This window comes from Phyllostomus hastatus, unplaced genomic scaffold (assembly GCF_019186645.2).
Source record: "Phyllostomus hastatus isolate PE091 unplaced genomic scaffold, TTU_PhHast_1.1 phas_scaffold_78, whole genome shotgun sequence".
NCBI classification, from domain to species: Eukaryota; Metazoa; Chordata; class Mammalia; order Chiroptera; family Phyllostomidae; genus Phyllostomus; species Phyllostomus hastatus.
Genome location: NW_025334041.1, coordinates 1,564,379 through 1,577,497, shown reverse-complemented (window position 1 = coordinate 1,577,497; position 13,119 = coordinate 1,564,379). Strand labels below are relative to the sequence as shown.

Sequence of the window (13,119 nt, the reverse complement as noted above, 5' to 3'; positions counted from 1 at the left end):
AGGCCAGTGCGGCGGTGCGAACGGGCCGTCGGAGGCCCGGCCGGCTGGCGCCCCCCCGGGCCAGGCGCTCACTCCCGCCCCCCCCCCAGCCAAACAAAGTGCTGCACGAGCCCAAGGAGCTGCGGCTGCTGTGTGCGGAGGACGAGCAGAGCCGCACCTGCTGGATGACCGCCTTCCGGCTGCTCAAGGTAGCGGGGCCTGCCGCCTGGGGGCCGGGGGGGCTGGGCGTCCCCGCCTCCGCCGGGGCTCGCACGCTGCTCGCGGGGGCTTCGTGGGGAGGCCGGAGCCTGTTGCCGGCCTGGCCTCTGTGGACACCGGGGGTCAGCGTGGGCCCCGTGCCCGGTGGGTCCCCGGCTGCGCCCCTGGTCTCCGCCCTGTGGTGCCGTGGCGCCCCCACCAGGTGAGCCGGCCACAGGTGCCTCTGGATGGGGCCGAGTGCGCCCCGGGGCGTGGGGCGGGGAGATGCCCCGAGGACAAGGTCCGCTTAGAGGGCTAGGAGCAGGGACAGCGGCCGGGGGACCGGCCGCAGAGCGTGCGCAGGAGGGCTCATCGTTGCCGTGACTGCCCATCAGCCCCGGCTTTCCTGGGGGCACACAAGGAGCCAGCCGCGCAGCCCGCGCAGTGACCTGGCAGGCGGGCGTCTCCGGGCAGCAGGAGCTCCCAGAGGTCGATGGCAGGGGTCCCTGGGGGCCGCGCCCTGGACAGCCGTCTCCAGTCCTCGAGCAGCGAGTCCTCACACCTCCCAGTGGGGGCGGAGCCCAGGCCGCTCGCACGCTGCCCCCTGCTCTGCGCGCCCCGCGTGTCTGCCGTCACCCGCACGTGTGACGGCCCCCCAAGCTGCACGGTAGTCGACCGAGAGGAACTGGCCACGGTGTGCTCCATCGCCCAGGGCCCACCCAGAGCCTGGGAGTGCCGTCGCTAGAACCGCAGCCCTCCCGACGCCCAGCCGGCCCGAGACTGCAGGTGGACGCCCCGAGAGGCCCGGGCGGGCGGGCGCTGAGCTCGGACGCCCTGCGGGGACGCACTCCCCACGGCCTCGGGCACGGGTGCCCGGAGCCTCTCCGCCCGGAACCTGGAACCTCTGTGCTGCTTCTGCCGCCGATAGAACAGAGAGGGACTGACAGTGCGGCCGCACTCCCTGGGGACGGGCGAGGACGGTCAGTGCCGGGCGAGCCGGGCCGCATCCTCGTCACGGCTGCGCCCCGACCAGCCAGCCCTGAGTCTGAGTGCCCATCCCTGGGGCCGCCCCCGGGAAGACGGGACGTCCAGGCCCAGGAAGGAGGCAGCCCCAGGGCCCCCTGCGGGGACTCGTGGGGGCCCAGCGTCGGAGGGCCGAGTGCGGAGAGCGCGCTGCCCGAGTCTTGCTGCCCTGTGCGTGCGAGCGAGCGTGCGTGCGAGGGCGGGTGGTGCGGGGCGAGTGTGCGTGGGAGCCCGCCAAGGGGCAGACGTGGCGGGGACCCCTCGGGCTCCGCACACGCGTGCGGCTCTCCGGTCTGCGAGCGCACGGCCCGCGCCGGAGAGAGGAGGAGACGACCGGCAGCAGGGACGGGTGGCTGGCTCCGCGGGGCTCGGGCTCCCCGGCGCCAGCCACTGACTCTGGCTCCCCCTCAGTACGGGATGCTCCTCTACCAGAGCTACCGCGTCCCCCAGCAGAGGAAGGCCTCGCTGTCCCCCTTCTCCACGCCCGTGGTAAGTGAGCCCGCCGCCCCCCCCAGCCAGGGGCCCAGCCAGCCGCTGCGTCAGCACTGGCGCCCGCCCACCCGCCCGCCCGCCCGCCCAGTGGGGAGCTCAGAGCGAGTGTGTGCATTCCAGAGACGCCATTCCGACCCACAGCGCCCCAGGCCAGGAGGCCAGCTCAGTCCTCGCAGCAGAGGGACAGCTGGGCACAGCTCTTCGGCCGTCCTGTGCCGGTCCCCGCAGCCCCAGGCCGTGTAGGTAGACGCTCTGCTCAGGGTCCGGACGGGTGGCAGCGGCAGGGCTCCACGGAGGAGCCGCTCCCTGCCTCCGCCTTCCCTCCGGCCCGAGCCCCCGGGCGCCATGACAGGCGGGCGCCCCGGTGAGAGCGAGCGCACCGCACCGCGAGCCCCCAGAGGCCCGGCCACGCTGCACCCCCGAGGCTGCGCGCCCCGAGGCTGCGCGCCCCGAGGCTGCGAGCCTAAAGACCCGCGGTGCCCGTCTCCGGGACCTCCGTCGCCCCGCGCCCGCGTGCCCGCGGGAGGGACGGCCGCTGTGCGGACGGGGCTCCGGGACGCTGCCGCTGCTCTGAGGCTGTGAGTGCCAGTCGGGCCGGTCCCCGGCACCGGCGGCCTCGCCCTCCCCCTCGGGGTGCGCCCCCGCTCCCCTCAAAGGGAGCCGGAGCTGTTTTCAGCTCCAGGGCCCTTTTGTTAGCCTCGCCTCCCGAACCTCGGAGAGTCGGGGCAGGCGGCGCCCGGCGCCCTCTCCGCCCGGGGCCCCCGCCCCCTGACTCTCCGACCTGTGGCTCCCCTTGCAGCGCAGCGTCTCCGAGAACTCCCTCGTGGCCATGGACTTCTCTGGGCAAACGGGAAGAGTGATCGACAACCCGGCCGAGGCCCAGAGCGCAGCCCTGGAGGAGGGGCACGCCTGGAGGGTGAGGTCACGCGGGGTGGGTGCCGCTGCTGCGCTCCCGGACGGCGACTGTGTGGGTGCAGGCAAGGGGCTTGGGGCCGGGAGGGGGAGGCGGGCCCGGCTCTCCACGGTGGGAAGCGGGGGCTCCCAGTTTGGGGCCACCCCACTGCCCCTGTCCCCTGGGCTCCCCGACGGAGCGGCGCGGGGACGGGGCGTCCTGGCCCAGGCACGGGACTGTCCCTGCTGCGGACCACGGGGCCTCGTGGCTGCGCCACTGGCCAGCTCCGTGACCTGGAACGGTCCTCCCCGTGAGGCTCGAGGTCCTCATCTCCAGGTGGAACGACGTCACCCGCGCCCAAGTGGTTCTCACACTTACAGACAGCGCCCGGGGCACGGGCCCGCGGCTCTGGCTCCGCGGTGCTCCCCGCATGTCTGCCCGGGGGGTGCGGGGAAGGAGGCGTCCCCCCAGCTCCGTGTCCTGGATGCCAGCCCTCAGGCCGGCGGGTGGGCGGTGGGCGGTGGGGAGCCCTGCGTGGCTGCCCTTGGGTGGGATGGGAGCTGAAAGCCCCACCCCAGGGTGCCCTGTGGTCGGGAGCCCCGCAGGCACCCCGCAGGGCACTTGGGGTTTTGTTTGGAGCAGCCACGCCCCGAGAGCTCTTTGTTCTCCGTGGGCAGAGGGGGCTGGGCGGGACCTGAATAGGCTGGAGTCGCGGCCGCCCAGGCTCGCGGGTGTCCCCCAGGGGTGTGTGCGGGTGCCTGGGGGTGGTGTCTCTCTGCTGGCGTCCCACTGACACGGGTGCTGGTTTTGCAGAAGCGGAGCACCCGGATGAACGCTCTGGGTAGCCAGAGTCCCCTCCACCCTTCCAACCTCAGTGCAGGTACACTGAGCTCTGTGTGTGTGTGTGAGGGAGATGGAGCGGCCCTCCCGCCCCCAGCAGCGTGCCCTGGGAGTGTGGCGTGGGAGGGGGTCGGCTTGCCGTGGGGCGGCCCCGTCGAGGGGCCGGGACCGACTGCCCTCCCCCCCGCCCCCCCGCAGTGATCCACCGCACCCAGCACTGGTTCCACGGCAGGATCACCCGCGAGGAGTCCCACCGGATCATCAAGCAGCAGGGGCTGGTGGACGGGTAAGCGGTGCCCACACTCGGCCCTCCTCGCGCAGGGGAGCGGGTGCGCTCGGAGGTGCGCGTGCCGTGTGCGGCTCGCCGGCCGGCGGGGGTCAGGAGCGGGCTCGGGCCCCGTTTCTGTGCGTGCTCTGCTGCCTTTTGCCGAGACACAGCACGAGCTGCTTAGTGGCGATCAGTTAGGCCACGGGCAAATGCGAGAAAGGATTCTGTCCGCGAGTTTTGGGGAAGGCGGCAGGTCAGGCAGCCTTTGCAGAGAGCAGACAGGCAGCCCCAAACACAACAGGACCGGCTCGTCGCCCACCCTCGGAGTCAGGTGAGCCGCTTCTCCGGCCGGAGCCCGCTCGCAGGCGCCGGGTGGCCTCCCTCACGCGCCCGGTGGCCGTGAAGAGTGACCACTGCGCCACCGCTTCGCGGGGCGGCGGCCCCCCCCCCCGCCCGCCCCCTCCATCAAAGCCCGGCTGCACTCGGCACCCCCGTGGTGGGGAGGGGTGCGGGCCAAGGATGTGGGTGCAGCCCTGGGGCCTCGAGGGCCCCGTCCACTGTCCCCGGCCCCGACCACCAGCTGGTCCCACCGCGCCTGCTCCCCTCCCCATGGTGCTGTTTCCTCCTCTTCCTCCTCTTCCCATGCTTCCTTCCTGCCTGCCTGCCTGCCTCCTGGAGCATTGTTCAGGAAGCCCGAGACACGGGTTGTGTAGCGGCGAAGTGTCTCAGTGCTCAGCTCTGGGACCCCCAGGCCGTCGTCTGCCAGCACGGCCGAGGGTCACCCTCACATGGGACGATGCCGGCACACACACCTCCCTCTTGCCCAGCACCGGGGTCTCGCTCCCCTCCTCCCCGACGCTCAGAAAAAGGGTCTTCAAGTGGAGCCGGTGTGAGCCAGGGCCCGCAGACCGCCCCGGTCCCGGCGTGGCCCAGTCTCCGTGCAGGCGGCCGTCTCCCACCCACCCCGTTGTCCGCTCCCCGCCCCCCACTGTCCTCTCTCCCTTTTCCCCAGCCTCCGCCTGCCGGAGCAGCTGCGCGGTCACCAGGGACCCATGGCGCTCGGCTCCCCCGCTCCCTGCGAGGGCCAGACTCGGCCTTGGCCCCGGCCCTGGGGTGGGGGGGAGGCCGTGGGGGGTGCGGGGCGGCGCGCCCCTGCCCGCAGAGGCAGCCTGGTGGCCCTCCTCCTGGGCGACGTGGGCCTGGCCCCCCTGACGGGCCCTCCCCCCACTCAGCGCGCCATTTTGGCAGCCAGCGGTCCCCGCCTGTCTGCACCTGTCTCCGCGGGCACAGAGCCCCCCAGTTCTGACTCTGCGCCCCGTCGTTGCTCAGCCGAAACCACCACCCTCGTGTGTGCGCTCTCCCGTGACGCCGGGCCAGCGCGTCACTGTGGGTGTGCGGGGCCCTGGCTTGGGGCCCGCTGTCCTGGGGCCCCGCTGTCCTGGGGAGTGGCGGGCGGGGGCTGTACTGTGTTTCACGAGCTGCGAGCTCAGGCCCTCCCGTGTCTGGCTGACCGCAGACAAAGTGCGTCCTCCCTGGTGCTGAGAGTGCCGTCCTTCTGGCGAGGGACGCCCTTCTGGCCGGCCCGAGTCCGCCCGAGACCCAGTGCTGCTGTTCAGCGTCAGCAGTGACCGGCCCCCCGGGCCCACGCGCCACGCTTCCCCCGCTCCTTCTCGCGTGGGAGGGGGCCGGGGCCGTGGGTCTGTCCAGGGGCGGAGCCGGAGCCCGTGCTCTTCTGGGCTGCGGGAGGGGCGTCTCCCTCCTCTCACTTTGTCCGGGAGTCTCGCTGAGGCCCTTAGCTCTCGCCTGGTGCTCCCCCCCGCCCCGTGCTGACGGGCTGCCTCCTGGCGGACCTGCGACCTCGACCTCGGGTGGGGGGACCCCTGACGTCCCCTTCCTCGGTGCCCTCCCCCTCCTCCCGGAGGGGCCTGCGACCGCCTGGCTGCCAGTGGCCCCCAGCGGGGCCCCGGCCTGCAGCACGGTCAGGCTCCTTTGTTCCGGCTGCTTGCTCGTCTTCTTCCTGCGCCCGAGGTTTTCCCCTTCGGTTCGAGGCTGCTGCTCTCTGGGGTTTCTGGAAGCTCTCCCCCAGTCCCCCGGTCCCCCGGTCCCCTGGTCAGAGCCAGGAAGCAGGCGTGTGCTCCGTCGGCCGCTCCCGGACCGCAGCCCGCGGAAGGGGCGCTTTTGCAGCGGCCGCCTGTCCCGCCCCGCCGCTCTGCTCGCCCACTTCCCGGGCGGGGCGCGCTCACGTTCCCGTCCTGCCCCTGCTCCCTGGGGCCCGGGCTCCGCTCCCCGGCCTGCGCCCCTCGCTAGGAGCAGGGGGCTCGGTGCCGCCAGCAGGCCCTGCCAGGCCCCGGGTGCACTGGCGTCTCGACGTGGGGGCGTGGGGGGGGCATGGGGGGGAGGGCGCGGGTCACACTGTGCAGCGTGGCCGGGCTCCCCCCGCGGGGCGGGCACCTCGAGGGACGCCCAGGAAGCCTGAGAGCCGCACTTGACCCTCGGCCTCCACCGGCCCCCAGGGAAGCAGCAGTCCTCTCGGCTCGGCTTACGTGTGGGGGCGCAGGGGGGGCTGTTCCTGGTGCCTCCAGGTACGCAGATGTCCGCACGCAGTCCCATGGTCCTCGTTTCTGCCCGCGTCCCTCCGGACTTGCGACTGCCTCGCTGTGTGGCTGGGTCCCCCCCACTTCCGAGTCACACAGGGACTCCTTCGGGCTGTCTCCTAGGGCTCCTTGTCGTCGTGTGTCTTTTTTCCTCCCCCCTTCCCTCCCTTCCCCTCCCTTCCTTCCTCCCTCCCTCCCTTCCCCCTCCCTTCCTCTCTCTCTTTCTCCCTCCGTTGCCCCCTCCCCCTCCCTCTCCCTCCCTCCTCCCTCTCTCTGCTTCTCTCTGTTTTTCTCTTTCTTTCCCTCTCTCTCTCTCTCTCCTTTTTTTCTGTTCATCTCTGTTTGTTCAGGTCCCAGATGCATTGAGAATTGATTTACTCTGCGGGACCATGTAGAGAACAGATCTATTTCATTTTCTGTTTCCGGGGGCCACACGGCTAGCCCAGAGCCGCTCGTTTGCAGCGTCACCTTTGTCGCAGAGCAGTCCCTGCCCGAGCACTGGGGACGGCCCCCCTGACCAGGAGCCGGGGTGTCTCCCTGTGGCTGCTGGCCCGCAGGGACAGAGCCGCCCCTCGAGTGGACACGGCGTGCGTCCCCGGGGAACCCAGCACACACCCACACCCCTCGGCAGCCCCGCCGTGTGTCAGGACGGAGCCCAGAGTCCTGGTTCCCAAGGCGACACTGCTTGTCCAGTCGTCCCTGAGGAGTGAGGGGTCTGCTTGCCCTGCCAGGTCGAAGGGCAGAGAGGCGCGAGTCCCGGGGGCCGTGACCCCGGGCTGTGGCCGTAGAGGCCCGAGGCTGTGGGAGGGGTTCCCGCGTCCCCGAGCAGCGAGCAGCGGTGGCCTCTCAGCTGGTGGGGGGGGGGGGGTGTTTGGAAGGCACTTCCTCAGGGATCCTGGGCTGGGGCCCGGCAGCCCCTGCACTGGCTCTCCAGGGCGGTGGGCAGCCCCCCCAGCCCCCCCAGCCCCCGAAGCGTGTGCCAGCTCCACTCCTTGCTGTGCGAGCCCCATTTGCGCGCGAACAGCCCCCAGCTTGAGTGTCACGGGGGCAGGCGTCCCATCGTCTAGGCGTGGGGGGAGCGTGGGGGCCCCGGCTCTGTGTCCTCCCCAGGCCTCCTTGTCACCAGGGTCACAGCCCTCCGTCCTGCCGTCCCACCACTGGCGCCCTGGCCGAACCAGAGACGCAGAGAAGGGCTCCTTGGGTCCCGGCGCCTGGCCTGTGCTGGCCCCCGCAGCGTGAAGGAGGGGAAGGGCTCAGGGACGCCCTCTGTGGCCGCAGAGCGGGGGCGGGGCCTGGGACAGCGGCGGCTGGGGCGATGTGGGCACTGCGGGCCGGCACACGGGCCGCCCCCACGGCGGGACGGAGGGGGGGGGCTGTGCACACTCACGCCCCACCGGCCCTGCAGGGGCGCGAGCTCCCCGCCCTGAGCCCTCCCCCGGGCGGCGCGTCTCCTCGGGCGTCCTCCTCTGACTCCTGGGACGCGGCCAGGCGCTGGAGCCAGTTGTCCAGAACGGGCCTCGGCCTGGGCGGGCCTGGGGGCTCAGGGTTGGCTCAGGTGCTGCGTGGTGGGGGGGGGGGAGGGCGGGCAGGGAGCCGCCGCACCGCGCCCTCCTGGTGGAGGTGCCCTGGGTGCAGGGGGAGGGCGTGTGCGCCGGGCGCTCTCCCCTCGGAACCACACGTGTGAGGGGTGGATGCTCCGCCGGTCCCGCCGGTGTTCGCCGCCATGGAAGGCCACCGCCTCGGTCGGCCACTCCTGCGTGGTCGCTGAGGCCAGCCTCCAGCCTGGCCGTCCGCTCGGAGGAGGAGGAGGGCACCCCCCCCAAGCCAGCCCGCGACACCAGCGAGCACGCAGCAGTCCCCGCTCGGCTCTGCGGCCCGTGCCCCGCCCTCTGCTGCCGGCTCTGGGGCTGGCAGCCTCCAGCGCCTCCCTGCTCCCGCCGCCTCCTGAGTGTGCAGCCCGGGGTCCCCGGGAGCCCCGTTCCTCTGTGGGGGAGGGGCGGCAGGAGCCGCACTCCGCAGCCACCGTCCGGCTGCAGGGGGGGTGCCGCCCCCGCCAGAGGCCCCTCGGCTGCTGAGGCCTCCAGAGCATCACGGCTGGACGCCCGTCGGGCCCGCCGGAGCCGGTGTGTGCGTGCGGGTCTGTGAGCAAGCGGCGCTCTGGGCTCGGAAGGTAACAGCCAGCTGTCGCCCGCTCCCCAGGCTGTTCCTGCTCCGCGACAGCCAGAGCAACCCGAAGGCCTTCGTCCTCACCTTGTGCCACCACCAGAAGATCAAGAACTTCCAGATCCTGCCCGTGAGTGCCGGCGCTGCCTCCCGCACCCCCCCGGGTCTCCCTCCCTGGCTTGGTTGTGTTTTTATTGAACGTACCGGGGTGGTGGCTGGTGTGATCCTTAGTTAACTAAGTTTCAGGTTGCGAACAAAGCATACGGCAGACCACCGGCAGTCAGGCAGGGCCAGGCTCGCAGACGAGACCCTCGCAGCGGTCGCTCTGAGCGGGCGGGGCGGCAGAGCGAGGGGGGGCGGGAGCTGGGGAGGAAGCACAGGCGGGCGGCCCCCGGCGTGTCCTGCTGCAGCCACGCGAGCCCAAGGCTGCCTGCTCTGTGCGGGCGTGTTCCCGGGTGACGCAGGACATGGGGGACACTCAGGGTCTGGGACCCGCACAGGAGTGGCCTTGCTCTGTCCGCTTGGCCCTGGGGTCCGTGCCCAGGGCCGAGCTTCGAGCAATCTCAGAAACACCGTCAGTGTCAGTGACCGCCAGCTCACGTGGCGTCGGCAGCCGTGTCCAGTGCGACATGGCCCTGTCTGTGCCGCGCCGCAGCTCGGACTCTTGGCCATGCCTCCCGGAGCCCCGGCCCGGCCGGGGGTGAGGCATGCATGAGAACGGCACAGGTCCCTGCCCCCTGTCCGCCGGCCAGGCGGGCTCCGAGGAGGCTGACCAGCCCTGAGTGCACGGTTTCGCACTTGAACCTGCTGGTGTTCAAGCTGGTTTGCTGCCAGGACCTCAGACCAGTGGTCCCAAGAGTCCTGCAGGGGCCGGAGGCGGGGGAGGGAGCGGCCGTGGTGCCGTGGCGAGCTGGCGGCGCTGCTCCCTGCCGCTGGTGCCCCCCGCTCCTCCCGGGAGGACGGGACGGAGCTGGGTCTGAGCCCAGGCCCTCCCAGACCCCACGAGGCGCGTGCGGAGCCCAGGCATCCTTGTGTGAGAGGAAGCGCTCTGGTCACGGTCCTCTCCGCCTCCCTGCCCCGGCCCCCGGTGCCAGGCGAGGGGGGCGAGGCACTGCAGGGTGGGCGGAGCCCGCAGTGCCCCTCCCCCAAGCAGCCCCACGTCCTAGAAGCGCGGGGGGTGGGGGGGCAGGGAGCGGGGACACGGAGTCGTGGCTCCAGCCTCAGAGACAGGCTGCTGGGCCGCCTCTGGACGCCGGGCCGAGCTCACAGCCTCCCCGGGGCCCGGCAGCCTGCGTCCTGGTGCGGCCCTTGAAGTTCAAACGGGTTGCGTTAAAACCAGTGTAGTGACAGAACTGACCCTTGACCAACACGGGTTTGAACTTACGGGTCCACTTACGGGCGGATTCTTTGTAACAGCCCTGGCTGGCGGGGCGCAGCGGGTTGAGCGCGGGCCTGCGCACCGAACCGTCCCCAGCTCAACGCCCAGCCGGGGCGCACGCCTGGCTGTGGGCCAGGTCCCCAGCAGGGGGCACTAGAGAGGCAGCCCCACGTTGATGTTCTTCTCTTTCCCTCTCTTCCCCCTCTAAAAAAAATAAGTAAAATCTTTAAAAAAAGTCAAAATTCTAGAAAACAACAAAAAAGATTTTCTTAATGACATTCTTTCTCTAAATTAATGTAAGAAAACTGCATATTTTATATATATATATATCAATGGTGTATGCCAGGGGCTTCGGGGGCGGCCTGCGAACACCCCAGGCTACCTGGCCAGCGCCCCCCTGCTCCGGGGCAAGCTCAGATCAGAGTCAGGGCTCCTGGCCTCAGGGTGAGGGTGCCCCGGGGCCCAGGCAGCGCCCAGTCCCCACCCCCGCCGCCCACCGGGCATCTCCCGGCCTGCCCGGCCGGCAGAGCCGCGGCCCCAACCGCGGGCGCCTTGTGTCTCCACAGTGCGAGGACGACGGGCAGGTCTTCTTCAGCCTGGACGACGGGAACACCAAGTTCTCCGACCTGATCCAGCTGGTCGACTTCTACCAGCTCAACAAGGGCGTGCTGCCCTGCAAGCTGAAGCACCACTGCATCCGCGTGGCCTTGTGAACCCCCGGCCGGCGCCACGCCCGCGGGGCAGGGGGCCCCGGAGCGGGCGGGGGGCGGGGGTGGGCGCCCTGGAGAGGGCGGGGGAGTTGTGCGTGGTGGAGAGTACCCTTGGATGCTGCGCCGTGGGGGCGCCCCTGTCCCCTGCGGTGCCGACCGCCACGGTCGGTCGATTGGTTTTTTGGCTTTGTGGCGCTGCGTGGCCGCGGCTCTGGCGGCCGGACCGGGGCACGACAAAGCGAGCGCACCCTCGAGGGCAGCCGGGACGACTGTCCCGCCCGGCTCCGTGCGCCTCGCACAGAAGTGATTGGAAGCGAACTCTTGCCCTGGAGTAACCTTGACGTTAAAACTGAGATGTTTACTTGTTTTGTATTGATCGCGTTTGCACTCCCCTGTCCTCCACGTCCGACTGGGCCCGTGGCGGCAGGGGCGTGGCTCCGCAGTGCACGCAGTGGGCAGGTGGCGTCCAGTGGGCCCACGGCTGGGCCGGAGCGCGGCCCCCTCGGGGGCCTGAGGCGTCCCCCCTTCCCCACATCACCGTGGGTGGATTCGGCTTCCAGACGCGCAACGCCTTCGCCCTGCTCAGACTCCCGCAGTGCATCCTCACGGAGACGGCGTCGCCCGGGGTCGGCCAGCCTCGGGCCTGTTCTGTGGACCAGCCAGGTCGCCGCAGCCCCGGTCACCTCTGGGGACCTGGCGTCCACGCCCCGTGTGTGGGGGTCCCGTCTTCCACAGTTCAGAAGCCTTGACTCCCCGGGACACCCACAGTGTCCCGCACCCTGCAGGGTGGAGTGGCCACGCCGCTGGCTGGAGACGGGCAGTCTTCCTGAGACACGCCTGGTGACCTCGCCCGCCCACCCTGGGTGCTCGCGGCCTGCTCTGGAACGGCCGCTGCCCGACCCTGATAGCGACGCAGGTCCCGCCGGGCCTGCCCGCCCTCGGGGGTTCGAGGCTCTGGCGAGAGAACGCCGCCTGCGTGGTGTCCCCCTGGGGCCACTGGCTTCAGCGGCGGTGACAATGGGAGCATTGAAAGGGAGCCCAGAACTGGAGGTCTGGGTGTCACCACCCCTTCTTGCTGACACCCTGAGGCCGCGTGCGAGGTGGCAGGAGGCTCCCCCTGCCGGCTGGAACCTCACAGCGGCCACGGGCCCGGAGGAGTGGGTCAGCAGGGTGTGCTCCCCCCAGGGAGCGCCCCCCCCCACGAGCCCCCTGGCCCGGGCGGCGCCCCCAGGCCCGCGAGCAGCTGCGCCTTCGCTCCTGGTCCCCGACGAGCACACAGACCGCTGTGGCAAAAAGTGATTTTCTTGTCCGGAGCGATCGTCCCAGCGCGCCCCTCTGCTCGTCCCACCACCGGCCTGCCCCCGCCCACCCGCCCGCTGCAGGGCTCCCCAGAGACACAGCCCAGGCCTGATGGGCCGTGGGGGCCGCCCCAAGGCGGGCCCCCGCCGGGAACAGCCCCCGCATTTACTCTCCGGGCTGCGTCCCGGCTGTTTCCCCGGACTGCTCCGTGTACCCAGGGGGCAGCCGCGGCGAAACGTGTGTAGCCGACGCCCAGTTATGCGTTCTTCCCTGTAATCCCGCCCCCTTTCAAGCCATTGACCTTTAGGCGAGTCTCGAGTCACCCTCCCTGGCGGCCAGCTGCCCCGAATTCATGGAAGGGCCTGACCCTTCAGGACACACATTCGTCCCTCCACCGGGCGGAAGTGAAAGCCTCCCCACCGCCACCGACAGACGCCTGCGCCCCCCCGCCCCGGTGAGAGGAGCGCTCGCGCCCTGCCCAGCAGACACCTGGCACTGGCCGCGTGTCGTGCTCCTCAGCACGCGTCCCTCTTCAAGGGTGGCATGTCCGTCTCCGGTGCGCACACAGCTAGTGCGACCCGGCCTCCCGCACCTCCCGGGGCCGGCGAGTCCTCGGCCGGTGCCCGCGTGCCGGGCCCCGCCCGGGGCCCCCGGGGAGGCAGGCGCCCACCGCCGGCCAGGGCCCAGGGGCGTGCGACCTTTATTTTTGTATTTCAATGACGTGAATGTAAACGGGACAGCTCAGGGTCGCCGTGGGGCCTGTTGACTCCTCGTCTCCGCCTGTGACTCCGTCTGAACGACAACGCCGCCAGCAGCCTGGACCGAGTGGAGGAGGAGGAGGAGGGCGCCGGGCTCCGGGGCCGCCGGGCTCCGGGGCCGCCGCGCTCCGGAGGGTCGGGCTTCCAGGACGCTCTTCCGTTCGCTGCACCTCGAAGAAACATGTGCCTCAGTCTAGAAGTTTTGTCCGCTTGCCTCTGCGCACCCGACGGCCTGACCGGCCGGCTCACCTGTGGGGGGCGGGACTTGTTCCCGGTAGAGTGTGACGCCACCGCAAGTGCGGTGGCCCGCGGAGCGGCCGGTGTGTACGTGTGTGTTTGCGGGGTGTGCAGAGATTGTTCGCTTGCGAGACAAAGCTTTATCCCATGTGCTTTGCTCCTCTTTGTACATAGCTCCTTGGCTCATGAACCTAATCGTGAACTTTCAGGTATTTTTGTACCAATAAGGGACTGATAATCTGTTTCTTGTAATTTGAAATAAACATTAATACAGTGTTCTTCATTTTC

At 70.8% G+C, this 13,119-nt stretch overlaps 1 protein-coding gene across 7 annotated transcripts in view; it reads left to right on the top strand.

The window, feature by feature from the left end:
- Positions 1–13,119, top strand: part of GRB10 (growth factor receptor bound protein 10) — a 113,702-nt gene extending 100,583 nt beyond the window's left edge. For 5 of the 7 annotated variants that reach the window (XM_045828933.1, XM_045828931.1, XM_045828934.1 and 2 more), the window contains 7 exons: positions 90–188; positions 1,612–1,689; positions 2,492–2,659; positions 3,398–3,464; positions 3,623–3,710; positions 8,486–8,579; positions 10,394–13,119. In XM_045828933.1, the coding sequence (XP_045684889.1) occupies positions 90–188; positions 1,612–1,689; positions 2,492–2,659; positions 3,398–3,464; positions 3,623–3,710; positions 8,486–8,579; positions 10,394–10,540 (741 nt within the window). In that variant the 3' untranslated portion in view covers positions 10,541–13,119. The remainder of the gene's footprint in view (positions 1–89; positions 189–1,611; positions 1,690–2,491; positions 2,660–3,397; positions 3,465–3,622; positions 3,711–8,485; positions 8,580–10,393) is intronic. The other 2 variants (XM_045828928.1, XM_045828930.1) reach the window with 2 other exon arrangements.